This window comes from Crocodylus porosus, unplaced genomic scaffold, assembly GCF_001723895.1.
Source record: "Crocodylus porosus isolate Cpor-Errol unplaced genomic scaffold, CroPor_comp1, whole genome shotgun sequence".
NCBI lineage: Eukaryota > Metazoa > Chordata > Crocodylia > Crocodylidae > Crocodylus > Crocodylus porosus.
In genome coordinates, this window is record NW_017728921.1 from 17,550,508 (window position 1) to 17,574,343 (window position 23,836).

A 23,836-nucleotide genomic window follows, 5' to 3' on the forward strand; every position below is an offset into this window, starting at 1 on the left:
CAGTAGATACCTGTGAAATGGCTGTTGAAGAACTTGCTCAGATAAAAGATTAACAAATAGTTAAGGAACCTTGTTCTCTGAAGTACCTACTCCAAAGTTCTGCTGCAGTGAAAACCACTGTTTTCTTCTCATTCCTCTTACCTTCTTATCAGCCTAGAATGGATGCTAGTGATGAAATAAAGGCTAGTGATGAAATAAGTAAACACACCATTAAATGGAACAAATGCACAATTAAAAAAAACCATTTAATCTGTCATATAAATGTATTGCCCAGTTCAATTTACTGTTGGTAGGAAATGATCAAGAGGAAAACTTGGATCAAGAATGCAGTGCAGACCCCCTTATAAAAAATTATGTATTTTATGTACGCTAAATCTTTTGCAAATTGATTAAATGTAAAATGGACCACATCTATGTACTGCATTAACACCCTGTAGCACCTACAGCTTGTGAAAATCATATATGTTGAAAACCTGGATACACATTGATTTAGATCAGTACTGAAACTGAAAACTTTTGAAAACTCTATCTCCTGAACTTCTAACTTGCTCATAAAGAATATTTTTGATTTCCTTTGTAGTGTAACAGAAACGTGGAAAAAATCCTTTGATCTCAGGCCGCTGCCTTTGAATGCACCACATTTCATGTAAAAGTCCCATACAGCACAGTCTCTAGGCTACACCCCTTGTTGTTTAAGGACATCCCAGCTTAAATTAAGATATTCCAAACCCTTTCAAAAGAGGAGCAATTTTTAAATGTAGGAGATGGGAAGGAGCATGGAAATGGATGCTCATGGTTGTATGGATAAAGACAAACAAAGCTGCCTATTCCCACAATCATTATGAGGTATTTTTAGTATGAAAAGGCAGAGCATAGTGAAATAATTATTTCCATAGCTGATCTCAAAAGTGATAAACACAGCTGAAAGGTTGCAAGTCAGATCATGCTATACCTCCAAGGATATTCTTTATTTATTAGCTTTCTAGCAACTAATCTTTTCAGTGTCTTTCATGACCAGAGAAAAGCAGCAGCAAAAGGCACCCCCACCAGCCTGATGTACCGCTGCAGCTGCTACTTCCTTCAGGTCACATAGGTTTGTGCTCCTTGTCTGGGCAACAGTACAGTACCTATGTTACTTTTACCCTGGACTCCATATTAGGCATTAAATCCTTTTGATCCAGAAACTCTTTTTCTCTTTAAATAAGCACATCAGAAAAGGGTCAATTTCTTACTCTAAAATTTTCACCTTCAAGAGTTATGGAGTTCAGTTACAGGAGGAAAAAAAAAAAGAACTGTCCGCTAATTCATTTTACATGTGGTGTTTATCAGGGGAACATCTCTGTCTGATCATCCATCTACTCACCCGTTTCCACAGGAAGAGTGAAAACAAACCATTAATGACACTATGAGGTATTACCTGCAGGTGAGTTCAAAAGAGGATGGAGCTAGACTGTAATCATTGGTGGTAGATGACAGAATTAGGAGCAATGGTCTCAGGTTGCAGCAAGAGAAGTTTAGGTTAGATTTTAGGAAGACTTTTCTCACTAGGAAGGTAGTAAAATACTGGAACAAGTTACCCAGAGGGGTGGTGGAAGCTCCATCCTTGAAGGTTTTCAAGACCCAGCTAAACAGAATTTTGGCTGGGATGATCTAGTTGGGGATGGTCCTAGTTTGAGCAGGGGGTTGGATTAGATGACTTTCTGAGGTCCCTTCCAACCCCAATTTTCTATGATTCTATTAATATAAATAATATTACTCATGTATGGAGCATGTGACAGTCAGATATGTTATAGGATCACTGGTGAATAAGACTCGAAGATACCTCAGCATCTGATGAAGTGAGTTTCAGCCTATGAAAGCTATTCTAGTTATTCTATAGAGGTCCATATCTACCCTGCTTTCTGATTGACTTCAGAATAACTTGGCATAACTACCTCCACTCAGGGATCTCAGGAATAATCAGTCTCATACAACGGGGCATGAAGTTGGAGACAAGAATTACACTGGAGTATTCTGAAGTTTGTAGTATGTACTGCTGTTTGGTACCTGTTGGAAAGGGAAGTGAACACCTCATGGAGTGCCTGAATATGTTGTAAATGGTTATTATTGTAGGTGACATAAAGATTACAAAGAATTATGAAGACTTCCATACCTGTAAGTGTTTTGGTAGTTGGAAGACATCTTGCTATAACCTTGAGTTATTATATATGGACAATAATTTTTTTTAAAGGGACAAAGTTTCCAAGGAGATTTGTGCTGCTAAATTATTTGGACTACTGTGAAAAATTCACCATATCTGACAAAAGATTTTTTTAAAATGGGGGCACTGTAAACCATAATCGGTTCTTAAATAAATGGTCAGATTTTCAGACGTCCATTACAACCAGCAATTTCTACTGATTTAGCAGGGGCAATGTGTAGGGGGTGCACGTACACCCCCTGCGCATGGCGGTGTACTCCCTGCAAAAAAGCATCGCCGATAGTGTCAGCAGCACCTGCAGGTGGTCACCACTCACCACCCCACCACCGGCACTGCTGGTGGCGTCTGCAGGTGATCCATGATGGCCCCTGGCCACTGCTGCCTGTGGGTGGTTGCTGACCCCTGACTGGCGCTTGCCACCCCCACCCCGGCTGCTGCCAGCACTGGCAGCATCTGTGGGAGCTCCCAGTTCACCGCTGCCATGCTCCCATGGCTGCCACTGTGCTCCTGCTGCTGCCAGAGCAGCCATCTCCCCCAGCCACTCGGGCATGCGCTGTTCATGTGATTTAGTTACAGTTTTTCAGAACTCGGGCCTCTTTTCAGGCACCAAAATATAAATTTAATAGCACCCAAATTTTAAAAAATCAAAAGCTGTTTGAGTACTTACGTATAGACATAGGTCCCTGAACATGGAGGTTATGAGAATGAATGACGAAAATCACTGCTTGGAGTCAGGCAATATGCAGACAAGTGTCATGAAAGTTTCCTTGTAGGCACCATGGTAGTTTCCTGCAAATACATGTCTTTATTTTAAATTGTTACATTCTTCCTAGAGTTACTATTGGCCCTCTCCTGAGAAAAAGCTACTCTTAATTGTGTTGAATTTTGTGGTGTCCCCAAATATTGTATTGGGTGCTGTAAATGTAATGTTTGTTGTGTTCTAGGATTATCCTTAATATGGATGGACAAACTGTGAAAAGATGTCTGTAGTAAATTAACAAAATGAAGAAATGAAAGATTCAAAAACGTTATCTCCTTTTGTGAATAATTAAAACATAACACCAATAAATGAAAACACTATAGACCAGTATAGTACCATTCAGATTATTTATTTTCTTTAAGTGGACAACCTTTAACTTTGATGTTATTAACTTTTTTCTTTGAAATTTCTTAAGAGCCCTTGGCTGAGAATTCTCACACTAATCTTGGTACACATGGGAAACAAAGGGAGAAGATTTTCCAGAGTGTCTGTATGTATGTGTGTGTATGTGCTTTACAACTTTGAACATATATTTATACACTGTCTTTACAATCAAGTCTTTAAAAAGTCTTTTCTATGGAGGGGGAAAGAATCAAACGACCAAAGACTTAGGCCCATATGATCCATGTGAGATTTTCCAGCATAGTCCCACAGAGCTTCTCCAGCATTCTGTTTTGCTGGAATAGTACTCCATCTAGTAGTACTCCTTTATGAGACGAAACCTGGAGCTGAGGAATTCATCTCTCAAATTTTCTTAAATCCACTAAACGGTAAATAATTTAAATTATTAAATTTAAATATCAAGACATTTAGTTATTGTTCATATCGCTCATCTTTAACCTTCTAATAATATATCACATTTTTAAATTAAAAAAACCAACAAAAAAGACTTCAAAGGGTATACACTACACAGTCTTAATGGCTCTTGCTCCCTGGGAAAAGCTGTTACAATATTATCATATATCCCAGAATTTTTTGAAGCAATGGAACAGAATTGTCAGTTGGCAACTTTCACTCTGCAATCCAGACACTAAAACAATAGTTAAAAAAATTACCTTGTGATTTTTTTATCTGTATTAAAAAAAGAACACTCACCTACTTTTTAAATTTTCAGTTGTTTTTGTGAAACACCAGAAGATTTGGCAAAAAAAGATGTAAAAGAAGACTGTCTTGATATATAAAAATTCCTCACCAGTAGAAGAAACACTGACCTTGATTTGTCCTGTTAAATTAGTTATTTCATTCATTTCATGTATTTTTCCTGCATATTTTGAAGCAATCAAGAGCAGAAATGGCTAAAGGCCAGGTTGAAAATCATAGAACAATTCTGCACCAACAATTCCTTTGACAGGAAAGGTGTCCATGATAAACAACAAAGCAAAGCAGAAGTGTATACATAGTATATGCTGTGAGTTGTGGGCAATGTGTATACATGTTGGATGTGTATATACTGTACCATTGTGTGCGCCAGTGGATACAGGCCCCTTCTTTAAAGCTGTAAGTAATGCTTAGCTCAGATTTTCCTGTTTGGTAACTTCTGGTTGGAACTAGCTTTTCTCCTGGGGGGGGGGAAATAACCCTACAAGGCAGGCCCATCTTTCACTCACCAGTTCTGTATCTTCCTGGCAGTAAAATGGTTTCTAGAACAGTTGGATGAGGAATTATTTCTTACATAGAATATGGTATCTCTGCCATCTTAGCAAAATGAGATGGAACAAACAGAATGAACCAGCAGTGATTGTGGTGAAAACATTTCCACACACTTAGACCTCAACTTTTTTTTTTTCCTTTTTTTTTCTTTTTTTGGAGGCTTTGCATCCTCCAGAGCATACATTTTTGAAAAATAATATGGTGGCATAATAGGGCTTAGGGGGTCTGTGAACATACTTCAGACTTCCCCCTTCTTCTTCTTGCACTTCCAAGGGCTGCCCCATTTTTGCCACCAAAAGTGAAGGTGGTTGCCCCTTTTGCATCACCTCAAGAACACAGATTGAACCTCATGGATTCTTAGCAGAGGCCAATATACTTGAGATTGTTCTGAATGATGACATCTGTCACCGCATCAAAGACAAACTGGATATTACTGGTATCAGTGGCACAGGTGAAGTGTGAGTAGATCTCCTTGGTCTCCTTGTTACGATTCAAGTCCTCAAATTGACGTTGGATGTAGACTGCTGCCTCCTCATAAGTGTTTTGACCCTTGTACTCAGGAAAGCAAACTGTTAGCGGGATGCGCCGAATTTTTTCTGCCAGCAGATCTTTCTTATTGAGAAAAAGGATAAGGGAAGTGTTGATAAACCAGTTGTTGTTGCAAATGGAGTCAAACAGGCGCAGACTTTCTGCCATTCGACTCTGTAGAGAATGAAACAACAGTGTCAGCAATAATATTTTCACACAACTATGCAACATGCATAAGAATGTATCATTGCAGCTGTTAATGAGCAAAATGTCCTTTTAGAATGGCCTTTTCTGTTTCTCACACTGGTTGTATTGGTGCCTGTATGTCTTACTTAAGGATGAAATTTCAAAAACCTTAATTTTCTAATGTTGGCATATCACAGATCACCAGAGAAAAGGCCTTCTCCATCTGACTTTTATTTAAATCATGGGAAACAGTAAAGCAGTGTCTAAAACTGAATTTTTTAAGAACAGCATCTGTAATTGTTAGAAGAGTCACTGTTTTTCCAAGTCAGATTAACATTACTAATATTTTCAAATAAGATGAGTGAATCATTATGGAAATTTCCTTCTACAGAAGCATTCTGCTCTTAAGGAGGATTGTGCAACTATTAGAGTCATAGGATAACTTTTCATATACCAGAATCCTAACAATAAAATGCCTTCTTCAGTATACTACACTTTGGGCATATCCCTGGTGGCACGTTTATTTTTAGATGCTACGTTGCCAAGGTAGCTTGTCGCTACGGTGACGTAGCATTGGCATCATGGTTTGTGCCTGCCAATGCTATGTCACTGTAGCGATGAGCTATGTCGACATAATGTGTTGTTATGGCAACTTGGTATTGTGTAGATATGCCGAGTTTGGGCCTCCATTTGTAAACCAACCATCAGTTCCTGCATTCTTTTTCCACATATATTAAAGTAACTTTGGAAGGATATGCAGAAAAAAAGGCTAAATTTTACTCTTGGGTGTAGACACATGCCACATTTACAGAAGTGAGACAATAATGAGCAAACTGATTTAGGTAACACTACTGTCAGGAGCAGGCAGACAACTAATTCTCCCTAGATGCATTCCTGCAGCAGCGCTGTCATAATTACTCATCACTCAGTGGTGGAGAAGCTAAGAATAGCCTGTTTTTATTGAGTAAACAGCTACTCTGGGGTGAAATGGACTGGAGTTAGAGACACATGGCCTTTACACTTGTGTAACTGACCAGTGAAATGGTATCTTACATTGACATAAGACTATATGGCCACTCCACATTGATCCCAGTGTAAAGACAGGCTACACAAGTGTAAATGCATCCTTTGGCTACAGCTTCAAATGCATGGGACAACTCAAAGTGATTTGTGAACTTACAGCTACCTTTTTTGGCTGAAAGAACTTAGTAGATGTACCTAATCTTCCACTTGCCTTTCTAAACTGACAAATCCTTTGACAACGATCGTGGAGTGACTAACAAAAGTCATTTACATTTTGAAATATTTATTACAGTTAAGGAAACTAAGGTTGAGCTTGGACATCTGTTACAAACTAGAGCCACATTTGCCCTTTCCTCTGCATACTCTTCCTTCATATATTGCTGCTGTGAAGTCTTAGGAGGCAGATGGAGCTCTCCGTGGTACTAATTACTATTGGAAGGCTGAGTACCAGGAGGACTTCCTATATGTTTTGTGCAAAAAAGGAAAAATATTCCAGCTGCTGCAAATATTGATGGGATGTCTCTTGATTAAGGATATTTATGCTAAAGGGTATGGCATTTCTGCCTGTTGCAAATTAAGTCCTATTTGTTGCTAAAATTTTATTCCTCCAATATAAACATTTTATTCAGTTACTAAAGATATTCAAACCTCAGTGTTGTTTATTTACTATCCAAAACCTTCAGAGTCCTATTGCAAAAATATTGCCATTAAGTCTGACAGTTAAGTCACCTTCTGTGATTCTCTCATAGAATCAGACAAGAATTTATAGCAGATCTAATGTATGAATTTAAGTTGTAGAATTTTAAGTCAGTGAAAACGTGAAGTAGTGGCAAGAGAGCTGCACACTTTCATGCACTGGGCTACCTCTTGTTTTCTGTACTTTGTCATTAGAAGACAAGTGCCCTTTTTAACTAAGTCACTATTATATTGTATCTCTATTTCCTGTTTAGAGTGATAAAAAGCATCACAGGTTAAGCCTCATCACCAAGGATTCATTCCAATCTTCTTCACAAGTCTGTACTTATATTTCTTAATAAAAGTAATGACAGAATAATGGAGACCATACACAGGTGCACAGAGATGTTTTTCCAACCATACAATATGATGAAAGTAGACAGATTTAGATAAAAATTGAATATAAACTTCACCTACAGTTTTACACATGCCATTAGATAATATCCCAATATCTTTATTCCAGTCAATTTGGAATCAAAATGTACCCCAGAAATCCTTTGTCTGCCCTTATGGTAAAAAAAACCCAACACACTGGAATAATTGAAAAATCCCCCTTCTTAAAATCTCAGATCATTATAAACTGTGATAAGCCTGAACCTCAACTGCTTTGAAGTGTCACAGAAAGTTTGGACAGTGCCACAGAAACATTTAACTTCATTATGAACAAATGGAAAGATGTTAATTATATCTTTTGAGGCAGTTTGCTGTACATGTCCCTGTGATATTTGTAAATTGAACTCAAGTCACCAATACCCACTAGAAGTTCTATGTATTTTACATTAAGTAATATCTCTATCCAGTTCTCATGTTCAATTAATAACCTGACCTTTGGGCCAAAGTATGGCTACATGGAAGAAAGCAGTACACCATACAGCATTTAATGGGCTGTGGAAATATGTGGAAAATCTTTCAGTGAAAATAAATGCAAACATACAAAACAGTGCTTTAAAATAATACAAAGTTTTCAAAGTGAAGTAATAAATTAGAGAGGTCTACACACCCTGAGACAAAATAAGTATTCAATATACAAGATCACTTCCAATTATTGCCGCAGGATGCTTGGATGGTACCTAGTTGAATGAGGAAATGTGAGGTTGTAAAAGAAAGGGACTTCTGCTTGTCAGACACTTGTTGGGGGTTATTTTCCAATCCCAGACAGTTTGGTTTGGACTGAGTTGGAATATTTGTGTCCATGAACACTTAAAGAAATAGGAGACTTTTTTTGTGTGTAAATTCTAAAGGTCTGACTTTATTGTACCAGACTTTCATGCAGAACCCTTATTTGGTCGCTCATGTCCATGTACAGTTGGAGCTGGTATAAAAATGTGCTACAGTAGGGTGGGGGAAACAGGATAATGTGTGCATATGCTTAGTGGAAATCACTATGTTGAGAGTGAAGGGAGGGTATGTCTCAGGTGCCTTTCCCATTTCTTCCCTGGCTGCCAAAATTTTAACCCTGGAGATTTCACGCACAGGTTTGGGCAGGATGTAGTAATAGAAGGATGCTGATGGTAAGGGTAATGGAATAAAGCAAGTCAAAACTCTTTTTACAGGAGAGATTAACAAAGTGTTTTGTTGAGCTCCCCTACTACCCTGGAGTGTTAGGTACTTTTGGCTAGAGACAGCTGAGGAGATCTGAGAGTGTCTTCCTTAAAGGTGTAAGTCCCCAGTTGTGCTCTGCTTGCCGTCCTGATCTAAAAATTATTTTAATATTAGGATAGTCTGTCCAGGTTTATCCATTTGTCTTATATTAAGGCTTCTGCTTTTATTTACCCTGGTACAACCTTGCCAAAGCCAATATTGTTGCTATGGTGTAATCAGGAGCAGAATTAATTCTTTGTAAAGGCTAACAAAGATGCCAGGTGAGTCTAAAGATGGTCTCTTTTCCTTAGCAAACATTAATGCCATTTAAATTTTGTCTACCTAAAATCTGTTTTACTGTTATATGAGTGTTGAGTCTGTCCCTATCAATAGCTTTCAAATATTGACATCTGTGATCTGGGTTAGGCGCAAGTTGATAAGCAGCTTAGGAAAAAAAAATACTGTCCAGCATCTTGGGATAAAGCTAATATCACCCTTTGGGTGCTGAAAGGCCATGTAAGGCTTCTTCCTATAAAATCATCTGCTGTTTATCCAGTGCCTGTGGCATCCAAATCTCAGTCAGTGCTGTATTACAGCTAGTGACTTGACAGTGACAATGTGCTGTGCTTCCAGTAACTATTTTTGAGATCATAGAAGCTGCTTTGAGTTTTTCAGTAGCAAGTTTACCTCGGCTGTAATGCTCTGACTAAGGTCTGGGTTGTTGGGCACAGCCTATGTAGAGCTGGAAATAAGACGATAAAGAGATTGAAAAGAAAAAGTAGTACAGAATGAAAGACTGAAAAACAGTCTTTAGGGCTCAGTTTTTTTTCTTGTCTAAGAAAAATGTCTCTGGTGAGTAAAAGAAATGAAAAATGAGTAGCAGGAAAAAAAGAGGACAGAGGCAGCTAGGAACAGAACTAAAATAAGAAGAAGAGGTGAAGAAACTGAAAAAATGGGGGGAAGGGAGCAAAACATGTACAAATTAAAAATAAATACGGAAAATATCTGATGAAAAAAATAAAAGTGGGCAAACATATTCCCTCAGAGTCACAGTAGTTAAATATTTTATATAAAAGTCAAGTAGGATCCCATCAGGTTTGAAATCATACTGTTTTTCCATGTGTCTGAACAGAAGAATACTCTAGGATCCATTTGAAAGCAGAATTTAATGTTATTTTCTGATTGCATTCAAGGTAAAAGAAAATAAAAGCCACAAGCAAGATTAAAATACCAATTTTTATAGAATCCTTCCCCGGCATGTAGAGTTGGGAAATACGGTTGCATGCACATGAAAAGCCCCACGTTTTGTATCAAATATGATCAAAAACCACCTAAATACATTCTTACATGCAGATGCCTGATGTTTGCATCCAGAGTAAGTGTGTAAACACAAGCTGCTCATTTGACGTAATCTCAAATGTATAATAGCTAATTTGTTTCTTGAACATTTACTATATGGCTATATGGTCAGGAATAAAACACATAGAAACATTCTATTCTCAATGGAGTATAAAAGAATTGTTACAATTTGTTGGTGTCCTTTTGTGGCTTTTAATTACTTTATTTTCATAGTACACTATTCCATGTAGAGCTATTCAGAAAATGGCTCTCTCCCGTAGAAAGTTTTGAGTTTTTAGTGAAAAATCAAAACCCAAAGTATTTTTTAAGTGTTATTTCTATGCTTCATAGGAATTTTACTTCATGTTTCTCATACTGCTACTGTCCTCAAGAGGCAAGGCTCCTGGTATATCACTTACCAGGCTGTATTAGTGTCCCCGTTTTGGAAAAGAGAGGTAATGCCTTGACCACTGCCCCATGGGGAATTAATTCTAGGTTGGGAGACTTGTTCACAGAGGAGAATGGGAACATGAAGCAACCAAACTAAGGCTTTTCTGAAATGCTGTGGTAGCAGCATATTCCAGTGGAAATATTTCCGGTTTCAATTTCTGGCTGAAGTCAGAAATAATTTTTTAAAAAGGAAAACATACATTTCTCATAATTAATTTCATTTAGCTGACAACTGTGGAAAAAAATTTTAAAGAAATGTTTTGACCAGCTTTACTCATATGAAGTATGAGAAGTATAGGTACTGTCATTATCATGCATCTCCACATCAGCTAACATTCCAGGTCTATCAAGTCTCTTCCAGATTATGCAAGATCACTGGTAGCAATTCATATTACATTATTAACCTTTTGCACAGTAGATGGGGAAATAATTTGAGTCTCCTAAGGCCTTTTTCATTCTTAAATCCCCTGGGACAGAAGCAAATATTAAAATAACCTGACCCATTCAGATTAGAGTTTTTGCATGTTCCTATAACTTGTGCACTTTAGTAGGAAAAAAAGTTAGTACATAAAATGGAAAATGCTTGTAGAGTACAGATGAGGCTAAATGGCACAATACTAATTTACTTTGAACATAAAAAGCTGGAATGGCTAGATATGATGGCCCAAGTCCTAAACTCAGGCTAAGTTCCACTAAGAGCAAGATATTAGGAGACTTTTTGCTACCTTCATGCTTCCTTGACTTTGGGACCAGTAACAGACTGTTTGCTTCCCTGGGGCAAGGTAAAAAGGCTCATAGCTTAACTCTAAATTTTGTTACCTTCACTAATAACTAGAAGTAATGGAATAACTCTTTTAAGGAAAAAAAAAACCCTCCCTGGTTTGATTTGAGGTTGAGCTGTATTGTGTCTTTAGATCATTTGGCCAATAGATCTCATACACCAATAAATCTAGCCACACCTGATGAGTTTCTAAGGGCCTTGTTACATGTTACACTGTGAGCCACACAGATGTTCATTGGTTTTAGTGCTAGCATAAGTTTGAAGCAGTCACACCTTCAGGACGGCAGGAGCATGGAGGATCGAAAGGTAAGAATTCCCCCTCCATTCCAGGACTCCCTTGGTTCCCCCCTGCTCCCAGGGCTCCCCTCCTGCCCATTTACTTGTGGCTGCCTGCACTGTCTGCCCAGGGGAGCAGGCAGGAAAGGGTCAACCTGCCTGTCTGGCCACCACTGCCAGGCTGCTGCTCTTCTCCAGGCTGAGCTTGCTCAGAGAGCAGCAGTGATGGTGGCAGTGACAGCCAGACAGGCAGGTTAATCCTTCTCTGCCTGCCTGCCCAGGACAGACAGTATGGGCAGCTACATACAAGTAAGTGGGGGAAGAGGGGTGGGTGGGGTGGTGAATGGGGATCTGGGGTATTGGGGAGGGTGGAGGGGGCAGTGGGCCTTATCTGAGCCACTGAGGAAGGGGGAGTTGTTTACACTAAGGTGTAGCCTATAATGGCTACACATTAGTGTAACATGAGCTAGGTAATATGAATCAGAGATAATCCTGCCCTGGAGTGGTGTAACTTTGAGCTGCCTAACTACTGCTTAAAACACCTAGTTTCAGGTGTTAATGTGCAGATAATCCAGGCATTAAGAGCTCGGAAAGTCATCCAAAATTACCATGTAACAAGGCCCTTAGGTGCTTCAAAAGTAGTTATACTGTAGATATATGTTCAGTGCATCCCAACAAGCTAACAATAACCCTCCTAAAGGTGACTTAATCTTTCAGCAGTAGAATGTACTTGGTGAAGAAAAGTTACACAAAAGACCACCAGAAAAGTGAAAGCCTTTACTACCACTTGGGTTCTTGAGAGAAACAATGCAAAGTTCAGAGGAAGGAGTGATGGTACATAATTAGGGACCTACCAAAATCAAAGAGGCAGGTAGCCTCTGGTGGGGCCGGCCACCATTTCTGTAGGCTTATTGTGGCAAGCCACCTCGCCTCTGACTGGCCAAGTGGTCCTGCCCTCTCACTGCTGATTGGCTGAGAGGGCTGTCTGTCATGCAGTCCCACGCCTCACCACTGACCAGTGGAGAGGGGTGGGGCTGCATGATGGGTAGCCATTTCAGTCAATCAGTGAGGAGGGGCAGGGGTGGCTCCCATCTTGGCTGCTCCCTTTTGTATCAGCAGCTCCCTTCCAACAATGGGCTGCATGGCTGAGCCACAGCAGCTGTGAGGACTGCTGGCTCCCACTGGGAAGCCAGAATTTTGTTTTAATAAATTGGGGTGGTTTTTTGTGTATTTCGTGGAAAATGCTCAATTTTATGATTTTTCTCAAAATTGCGAATTGGGTAGGTCTCTATACATATTCTGTGAATCCCACCCACTTTTTCTCACACGCCCACTCTACGTTTGATTTTAAAAGAGTCCTTAATGCACCATGAGAATGTATAATAAAATGTAAACGTTCAAGTATTCCACTATACTTGTACACTGCTTACCTTCTTTTACATTTGCTATTCTGCTGTACTATAGCACCATAAAACAACAACATCAAAGGTTTTATACAACATAGTCTGCATTAGCAAATTTGGAAAGTAGCCTAATTACTGAGGGTAGTTTATCTAAGAAGCGATTCCAAAAACCATTGTAGTTTTCTTGTACAGTAAACAAATCGGGGGGGGGGAATGCAGAAGCAGTAAACAAGAGCATTTTAAAAACCTGTAGTAGAATTCCTAATAGGGACCCAGAAATGAATCAGAGTAATTTTTCTGCCTAGCAATAATCTTACCAGCTGCCAAATACCATCCCTCTGGATCCTATAACTGTTCCACAAAAACAAAAGGTAAAGGATACTAATTAAAATCACCACAGCATATTTCCTGAAGGAGAATTTAGTCAAAACACATATATCCTCTTTACATTTTTAATACTTCAACCAGAAACAAACTGGTCTCCTACATGAACAGGTCTTTTGAATGTATCAAGAACCTTTACTTCATAGTAAAGCTGTGTAGCTTTGCTGCAGAATAACAGCTCCACACCTGTAGGTAAAAAATCTAACTGAAATTTTAGAGCAATCCTTTATACTTACTCCAATAGAACTTTCTGTCTGAGAATATGAATGTGCTTCACAAACATTAATTTGGTAAGCCTCATAACAGGTCTGAAGTACTAAAGTTATTAAACCCATATTACAGAAAGGGAAAATAAAGTATAGTGGTTAAATTACTTGCCCATGGTCAGATAAATCTACTATGGGGCCAAGAATGAAACAAAAGCATTATGTTCAGGACTGCTTTTGATAGCTTGATCAAATTATCATTAACAAATAGTCTTAACTTTTATTTTGGCTTTAAATGTTCCCTGAGAAGGTGAATTTTATGGCCCTGATCCACCTCTGCATTCATGAATATGTTACTTTTTTTTACAATTGATTATTAGAGTTGTACAGGTGCAAAATGGGAATTGCAGTTACAAATCAGAGCCTGTATTTAAAAATTTTGGAATTTAATTATCTTACTGAATTTATATCTTGGATTCAATTACTTCTTGAGTCCATTCAAAGCTAAGTCTCTTAGGGAGCATCTACACATACATTTAGGCATGCCTAAATTTATTGCACATTATCTTATTATGCATTAAGGCAATTTAGGCTCACTTCTACACATGCATGCATTAAAGTGCATTAATGCCATGTGTGAGAACTGATGTGGGACTAAAGTTAGTCCCACATCAGTCCATACATAGCGTTAATGCACCTGAATGCATCTACATGTGTGTTAATGCACTTTAGCTATTTGGGCCTGAATTTGATGCCTCCTTTTGTAGGTATCAAATTTAGGCATGAATAACCTAAAATCACCATTTTTAAGGTGCATTAAGGGTGCACACGTGCCCTTAATGTGCCTTAAATCAGGCTAAAGTGCCTGAAATTGGCATGCGTAGACATTCCCTTAGTATACTTTGGGCATGTCTACACATGCATTTATGCATTTATGCCAGCTTAAATTTACTGTACAGTAAGTTACTGTGCAGTATGCAGGAATAGGCCAGCAGCTACACATGCGGGCTTTAAAGCACATTAACACTGTGAGTGGACTGATTTGGGACTAAATTTGGTCCCAAGTCAGTCCGCATACAGTGTTACTGTGCAGTAAGGCATCTACACGTGTGTTACTGTGCAGTAGCTAATTGGTTGTAAATTTGATACCTGAAAATTTATGCTCAAGTTGGCATAAGTCATCATAGTTACTATGCAGTATGGGTGTACGCATGTAGACACGTGCCTATAGTGCGTAGTAATTTCAGTTACTGCGCAGTAAATGCGCACATGTAGATGCACTCTTTAAGGAGCTGTTGCAGAGATTTAGAATCTGTAACTGTCATATTCTCAAGGAAATCCATAAAATGTAGACTGAAATTGGTACTGGCATCAATGACAATTTTTTTTTTAATCTGAAAGAGTTTTTTATGCTGTTTTATTTCAGAAGTTCATGAAAAGTACCTCCTTCAGCTTGCCATGATGTTGTTTAATTTTTTTTTCCTATGTGCCACCGTCCTTTCAAGTACCAAATCTTGAGTTGTAGCAATACATACAAAGCATTCATCTCCAGAGGACCAAAAACTATCACATACTGGTTGTTCAAACATCAGTGGTAAATCTTAGAAGAAAGCCTTAATGCATTTTGCCTCTTGAAAAATTAAGCCAATGAACAGGTCTAAAAATCTTTTCACATCTATTCACCAATATTGTATACACCAGTTTTGTTAATCACAGTATATGACATTCATTTCTCCTAGTGTAACATCAAAGTATAGGGAAATACCTAGGGGCTGGGAATATGGATTTCTCCTTTATACCTATGAAAAACAACAAGGCTACATGAACAGAATATCAGCCACCATTCCCTTAACTACCCTTGTATGGAGGTACAACTATACAACTAAAATGATGAATGAGGAGGCAGTGTGTAGTTCCCCTGATTCACCTTGCACAATTCTTTCTACGTATTCTAAGAGGGCACCAAGAATCTTTTGCAGTTCACATTGGGTACAGAGACCCCCTGTCTAGCATCTTCTGCATCCCCTCCATGCTAAGAAAGCACAAGATAAACTAATGTAAACATAGCTATACAATGGTTTGAATTTAACCTTATTAAAAAAAAACCAGTAAAAAAAATAAATAAAATACATTTACAGCAATTTATAACATATACTGTCTCCATACAGAGGTATGCATATTCAAGGATTGTACTATAAACTTCACTTCCTTCTACAATACAATACTGAGTTTGTTGGATGTCTGTCATACCTCAATATTTTTTACTTCTTTTTACTCATTTTTGTAACCTATTTGTTTAGCTCAATATAAATATTTGCTATTTTCACTTTTCCTTTAGACAAAAGTTTGCAATTCTAGCCTGTTAAGAAAAGAAATCCCATCTCATTATGAATAACTTTTTATTTTTCTAATTATTATTCACAATTCATGAGATTGCCCAAGCTTTGATGTAATGTCTTTAACTACCCCACATACCAAACGTAATTAAAATTAGGCAGAATGATATGCATAGGATTTAAGAGAAGGGGGGGATGCAAAATAATTAGGCATCATTAATGTTGTGGTGGTATCAAGTACAGTTCCAAATGCCCCTTCTCCTTTGGCTTTGCCCTCATTTTGTATCAGTCACACCCTGATGAATTTAATAATCTGAGTTATTGTGAATGTTCTTTCACCCTGAAGTTGATGATTTCAAAAGAGGAAAGGTAGCCTTTTCTGGATGCTGAACTGGTTTCTACAGTGTGAGCTGTCAAGTTAACAATTTGTTCTGAACTTGCATTTATTTTCTTGAAGTGGGAAAAAAATGTTGAAAGTATGTCATAGACAAATGCTGGCATTGAACTCTTGCCACCAGCATTTCCCGATTGTCTCAAAGGGCAGCATAAATCTATTTCAAACTGAGTTGCATCAAACAGTACACAGAAGAATTTCTTCCAGAGAGTCTGCAATCAATCCAAGACTAACAGTGTTTCTACAGTCAGAAACATCATGGTTTTCTCCAAGCCTCCCAATTTCCCTGATGAAGAAAATGCTTGTTGACCAGACTGAATGATCTTCCAGCAAATAAAACGGAGATAAACAATCAAACACTAACTAATGGAAGGGTCTCAAGTTTTTTTTCTTCCTTCGTAAAATGTTGCATTGCTTACAAGCAATTCTTTTTTTTCCCTGCATGTGAAGAGGTGCTGTCCTCTGGAAATGTGCAGTCCTAACATGACAGAAACCAACCTGGAAGAACCAGGTCAAAGGGCCAAGCATTACCACTGCCAGTACTTACATGAATTACATGCCAAGATGCAGTGCAATTAGCAAGAATGCTGTATTACCATGGGAACATCAGATGACCTTTCCAATGGCATCATATAATCCTGCCTTTCTAAGAATGTGTTGTTAACAAATAGTGGCTGCTGGAAGCTGGGTGGAAACTTCTTAATTGATAATTAATTCAGTCATTTTTATATTTGCATATTGCCTCTGAACAGTTTGTGATTTTTATGAATGGTATTTTATAGATACGTGCAATTGCTAAGCACTAGTTTGATGGTGCAGATATTCATAAACTTCTGTTTGCATGGTGCACTTGGGCAAACCCACATTTGTGGGTTTTTTTTCTGTTTGATAATAAGATGATTGAACTTTTTGGCTAAGTATAGACAGTCAAAAAACTTGAGGCTGAAGTAATTCAATCTGGAAGGCTGGAATTACCACCAAGGAGGAGTTCTCAGCACTGGTGTGTACCTGCAGGGAGCGGATCAGGAAAGCCAAGGCTGTAACCGAGCTCCATCAAAGATAACAAAGTCCTTTTTAAGAGATGTAGGGAATTGGAAAAAAAGCAGAGGTAACATTGGACCCCTGCTGAAGGAAGCAGGACACCTGATTACTGACACCCAGGAAAAGGCCAACCTGCTTAACGGGTATTTCATGTCGGTCTTTCATCAGTTCAATGGGACTGCCCTGCCTAGCTAGACGCAGGAAGGCCAGGGTGAGGATGTATGTATATCCAGCATCAGTGCTGATCTAGTAAAGGATCACCATGAGAGGGTGAACACCTTCAAGTCAGCTGGTCCTGACATATTACACATTAGGGTACTCAAGGAACTGGCAGGTGTCATAGCCCAACCATTGGCAAAAATATTTGAAAACTCGTGGCACTCAGGTGAAGTACCTGAAGACTGGAAGAAGGCCAATGTGGTACCCATCTTCAAGAAAGGGCTGAAAGTAGATTCTGGGAATTATAAGTCAATCAGCTTGACCTCAATCCCCGGCAAGGTTCTGGAGAAAATTATCAAGGAGACCCTTCCAGATAAGCTGAGTGAGGGCAGCATCCTGAGGAATAGCCAGCATGGGTTTGTCGTGGGTGGGTCTTGCCTAATCAATCTCATCTCCTTCTATGATCAGGTGACATATCACCTGGACAAGGGAGAAGAGATTGATGTCATATATCTGTACTTTAAAAAAGCCTTTGATCTGGTGTCCCATGACCTCCTCATGGAAAAATTGGCCAGCTGTGATCTCAGCACAGTCCGATGGCTGGGAAATTGGCTCTGAGGACAGACCCAGAGAATAGAGGTCGATGGTAGGGAATCATTATGGTGCACCGTGACCAATGGCATCCCCCAAGGCACTGTCCTTGGACTGATTCTCTTTAACATCTTTATCAACGATGTGGACATTGGTGTCAGAAGCATACTGGCTAAGTTCGCTGATGACACTAAACTTTGGGACATAGCGTCCACACCTGCGGACAGGCTAGTGATCCAGGTTAAGTGGGCGGATACAAACCTGATGATATTCAGTACCGATAAATGTAAGGTATTACACCTCGGGGGGGAACCCGCAGCATACTTATAGGCTTGGCAGTGCTACGCTTGCTAGCACCACTGCTGAAAGAGACTTGGGGGTCATGACTGACCACAACATGAACATGAGCCACCAATGTGATGTCACAGCTGGCAAAGCAAACCAAACTCTGGCTTGCATCCATAAATGCTTCTCAAGTAAATCTCAGGATGTCGTCCTCCAGCTGTACTCAGCCTTGGTGAGGCCACAGCTGGAGTACTGCATCCAATTCTGGGCTCCGCAATTCAAGAAGGATGTGGAGAAGCTTTAGAGAGTCCAGAGGAGAGCCATGCGCATAATCAGAGGGCAAGGAAACAGGCCTTATGAAGAGAGGCTGAGCGCCATAGAACTCTTCAGTCTGGAAAAGTGCAGGCTCAGGGGGGGACTTGGTGGCTGCTTATAAGTACATAACGGGTGTGCATCAGGATCTGGGAAAACATCTGTTCCCCAGAGCGCCCCAAGGAAAAACAAGGACCAATGGTTATAAACTCCTAGAATACCATTTTAGGTTGGACATAAGAAAAAGTTTTGTTATGGTCCGAGCCCGCAAGGCCTGGAATAGACTCCTTCCAAAAGTGGTGCAGGCATCTACTCTGGACTCATTTAAGAAATGTTTGGATGTTTATCTTGCTGGGATCCTTTGACTCTAGCTGACTGCCTGCCCCTGGGGCAGGGGGATGGACTTGATGATCTTTGAGGTCCCTTCCAGCCCTAACATCTATGACATCTATGAAATCTTTTCAGGTTGGTATAAACTGCATAGATTGAACTGAGAAGCAAGTGAATGAACATTCACTTTTGATTCCAGAAATACAGCTACATGTCTTGCAGTGGTTCAGGTTAGAAGCTGAGGGGTAGAAGGGGGGCACTAGAGCATGCCTTCCCCTCCCTTCCCTTTTGCAGTGGCCAGAAAGCTGGAGGGAAGTTGAGGGAGAAGCCCTCTGAGGTTTTTCCCCTCTCCCTGCTCAAGCTGTGGGGGTTGTGTTGCCAGGCCCTGGCAGGCCCCCTGAGTATGACGGGGGTGGGGTTTAAATCCCCATTCTGGCCTGTATGGCCCCCAGCCAAGATGTGCCAGGAAGGGGTGGGGAGGGAGAGAAGCAGCCTCTGCCAGTATTTCCCCTGCTCCCCACTCAAGTAGTGGGGGGGAAGGGGCATGGCCTGAGTTGGCACACTTAAACCCCCTCCCCTGTCCCCAAGGAACCCCGGCTGGGTCTGCCTGGAAGGGGTGGAGCAGCTCCTGACAGTTTTTTCCCTATTTGCCTCTCCAGCCCCCTCAGCCCACTCTGCCTCCAGCCCAGCAGGGGATCTGTCCAGGCCCCCTCACCTCCACTCCAGCAGCAAGTGGAGAAAAGCCTGTCAGGGGCTGCTCTTCCTCTGCCAGATAGACACTGGCTGGAGTCCAAAACCAGGTTTCTTACCCCCTTCTCAACTAGCTGGAGCAGTAATAGTGCTCCAGCTAGGGAGCAGAAGGGCAGGGTCAACCCTGCTCTGCTGGAGCAGACAGCACAGCCTAGGGCTACAAAGCATCCTGGGATGCTGGGGGACTGAGTTATCTGGAACAGGGAAGGGGTCTGGGATAGAAGTTCCATAAGCTGGTTTGACATAAATTAGTTCAGTCTAATACTGTAACCAACCAGTGTTATCTTAAACCAGTTCTGGCCATTTTGAAAGTGGTTTAATTGCACTAAACTTCTGTTGTGTTAAGTGATCAGAAACTGATTCAGATCTGTAAGCCAGTTTAAGCATAACTTCTGTTCCTAGCCTAACAAGTGGCTAAAAAAATCATCAGGACTTTGATTATTTGAGGGAAGTGTGGGGAACAAGTTTAGGGCAGAAGATACAGTAGGAAATAAACAGGCCCTCAGAAATTTAGAATGGGTTTAATATTTTTTGTTATACAAGAAAGAGTATTTTGTTCGACTTCCTGCATGGGTCCCCAATGTAAACATAAAATGTTTCTTCCCAGCAGAAGGGTAGAGAATAATTCATAGACTCAACAAAAATTTGGGCTGGAAGAAGTCTCAGGAAGTCAACTAGTCCAACCCCCTGCTCAAAGCAGAACCATCCCCAACTAGATCATTCCAGCCAGGGCTTTGTTAAGCTGGGCCTTAAGAATCTCCAAGCAAGGATGGAGAATCTACCACCCCTCTAGGTAACTTGTTCCAGTGCTTCACCACCCTCCCAGCAAGAAAGTTTTTCCTAATATCCAACCTAAATTTCCCTTGCTGCAACCTGAGACCATTGCTCCTTGTTCTGTCATCTGCCACCACCGAGAACAGTCTAGCTCCATCTTGTTTGGAACCACTCTTCACGTAGTTAAAGGCTGCTATTAAATCCTGCCTCAGTCTTCTCTTCTCCAAAATAATAAACCCAGTTTTCTCAGCTTCTCCTCATAAGTCATGTGCCTCAGCTCCTGAACCATTTTCATTGTTCTCCACTGTACTCTCTTCAACTTGTCCACATCCTTCCTACAGTGGGGGGCCCAAAACTGGATACAGTACTCTAGATGTGGCCTCACCACTGCAGAATAGAGCAGAATTATATGCTGATCAATAGATTTTACATTCACTTTTCTTTCGTCACAGGCACAAAATACACATTTTTTTTTCATTTGCACAGTGTTATTTGCAAAGACTGCAGACATCTTTTTGAGTGTCCCCCTTTGTTAACTGCCTGAATTCCAGGGCACTGGCAAGGGCAATTTGGAAAGCAACTGTATGTTTCATCATTCTACATAAGACAATGCTGTTTCAAATCCATTATTTCTTAAGTGTAAGTATTGAACCCACAGCTCTCAGATTTTATGACCCACCAATATAAATCATCCATCACAGTCAATCAGAAAACTGGATTCAGCATCCCTACACACACCTCTACACAGTACTAATAGGATCTAGCATATCAAATGCATGAACAGCTCTACATTCCCCTTAGCAAAGACAACTGCATGTAGTCTTGCTGCTACCATGGCAGATACTGGCACACCTGCTACATGTACTTGGACTATGCCAGCAGCCTCATGCCATTTAAACATTCTTTTCCTATCCTTGAAATCTTGTTGGATCAGAGCAGTCTACCTTAGAGAATGATAGCCATGAACAGAAGGGGCATTAAGCTAGTAAACTCTCTCCCGTCTTTCTTATGGATAGTGGTGATAGCACACCAGCTCAGTTACTGCTGTTCATTTTATTTACTTTTAGCTTCCTCTTTTTCCATAGTTCTGTTATTTTTGTCTCTTTTTTTATTTCCTACTCACAAAATGTTCACCATTTCAAATGGTAGCAGATACACTTCCAGTGCAAATACTTTTGCTGATACCAGTTCTCACTTATCAATATGCAGTGCTTTTGCTTTCTAGAAACCTTATTGTGAATAAAATATAATTCTCCTGAATGTTACCAAATAAGCAAAAAATAAAGGGATTTTGGATACTAGTAGAAGGTAGATTTTATTTGCAACAGGATTTGTGGGCACTTTCATGTTCAATGCATCTAGCTTCTGTTGGGAGGAGAAGGATATATACACGATACAAACCTTTCTTTTTGTTGATTCAATTGTGGTAGCACTGTGTGTCTGGATCAGTTTGCCAGTTGTCTTTAATAGAAGTTACAGTAAAACATGACTCAATTCTCTTAGCATTTACAATTTTACCCTTGCATCAGATCCTACATTTATTAAGTTCAAAAGAGTACAGAAAATGCTTGTTTAAATAATACATTTCTTTAAAGTTTACTTTCTATTCTGTTTTATTAAAGAACAAAATACATTGTATTTTCAGTACCTGGGAACCAATACTGTAATAAACTGAGAGGTAGTTATACTGTTACACTAAAACAGTCATCTTGGGAACACTTCCCATCTCTAAGAAATAATGCATAGCTTTTGAAATATGAGCTGACAGCTTTGGTTCAAAACCCTTCCCATTTCCTCTCCTACCTTTCCTAATTACATTTTTAATGTTAAATCTTTACATTTTTCACAGACTGACATGTAAGAAATTGAATATAAGTTCCATATTGCCTGTTCTCAGAGCTCCAGGAAAGAATTAACATTTACCAAACAGCAGAATTGATTATAGCATACCTGCTACTGTCCACCCTTTCTCTCTCCCACCAAGGCATGTCAGTCTGCTGCCCTTTATACCGCTAACACATTAGAGAGGAGAGAGAGGATGGAATTTCAAGGGAATCCAAAGTAAGGAATAGTCAAAATGTTCAGAGACAATGCATAAATCCATATATAGGAAATACACATAGGAAAAGCACATCAAACATCACTAAAGCATATGATGGAAAAGACACACAAAAAAGATCTTGAGGTCCAGTGTAAAGGCCCACTGAAATGGCAATAACTGCAGTTATTTATCTGTAGGAACCAGGAATACAGGACTAAAAGGCACCCTCTGGGTCATAAATATGTCAAGCACCTTTTTCTAAGCAGTTTTTCCTATTGGAACAGACCAAAGCACCATCCAATCCAATATCCTTTTTCTGGCAGTGGCCAGCATCAGATGTGTTAGTAAAGAAACTTTGTAAGAGACAGTAATATAATAACTTGCGTTTCAATTTCTACCTGACTTCATCAACTCTTGGCAACTGATTTAAGCCTTGAAGCATAAGGTTATAATTCTCATGCATTTTCCCCTATTTTGTTAGTAGTATACCTATCTAATCTGTTTTCAATATTACTCAACTATTGGCCTTGATACCATGAACGACTGGGGCCTTCTGAGACTGGGGGGACACCATGGCGGTGGGCAGGAACCGCCAGCAGATGCCAGCGGTGGTGTCAGCACCAAGGGGGGCAGGTGGCAAGCAGCGACTGCCCGCAGAAGCCGGCAGCAGCCAATCTCGGTGTGGGGCATGTGCCCTCCTGTGCCCCCTCTACGTGTCACCTATGCTTGATACCTTTTAGCAATAAGTTCAGAAGGCTAACTGTGGGAGACACAGGTAGTGATGACATAACAGAATAGTGGGGGAAAATATCCAACTTCAGCAAGAAAAATGCAATTTTTCTCTTTAGAAAATTAGGAAGATCTGTGTAAAGACAGAGAAAATGAATCAGAAATGGAAAAGGAAGGAGGAGTAAAACAGAGCTGAAGATGCAGAAGAACTGTGAAGGGTTATTTATTTAGGGCTGGCACATGCCTGCATTTCACCCATACTGAGGTTGTGCATATGCTGGACAGGGAGAGGATGGATGAACAATTATACATGATAAAGGAAGAGATGGGTTTACTGCAGCTCATATAAGTCTGCTGTAACTGTTTGGATTATTTGCTCTTATCCCATTATAAGCTGAAGCTAAACTGGGGCATCTTATCCCTCACTGAAACAGGGTTGAATTACCATGGTTTAGATTTGCTTACTGCAGAATAGGAGAGGCCAAGACAAAACCGCTACAAGCAGATCAGTTTGTGTGCTCACTAAAGCTAAATTCCCAACTTTAAAATGACATGATTGTCCATCTATGCCCACAGTGGCTCAAGAGGGGCAC

The 23,836-nt window shown here is 40.0% G+C and overlaps 2 protein-coding genes across 2 annotated transcripts in view; one reads left to right on the forward strand and one right to left on the reverse strand.

Moving 5' to 3' along the window:
* Window positions 1-23,836, forward strand: part of RSPH14 (radial spoke head 14 homolog) — a 216,840-nt gene that overhangs the window by 25,091 nt on the left and 167,913 nt on the right. The gene's annotated exons all lie outside the window — the stretch shown is intronic.
* Window positions 4,234-23,836, reverse strand: part of GNAZ (G protein subunit alpha z) — a 121,254-nt gene continuing 101,651 nt past the window's right edge. Inside the window, exon 2 of the mRNA XM_019539163.1 lies at window positions 4,234-5,312. Within this exon, the coding sequence (XP_019394708.1) occupies window positions 4,968-5,312 (345 nt within the window). The 3' untranslated portion in view covers window positions 4,234-4,967. The remainder of the gene's footprint in view (window positions 5,313-23,836) is intronic.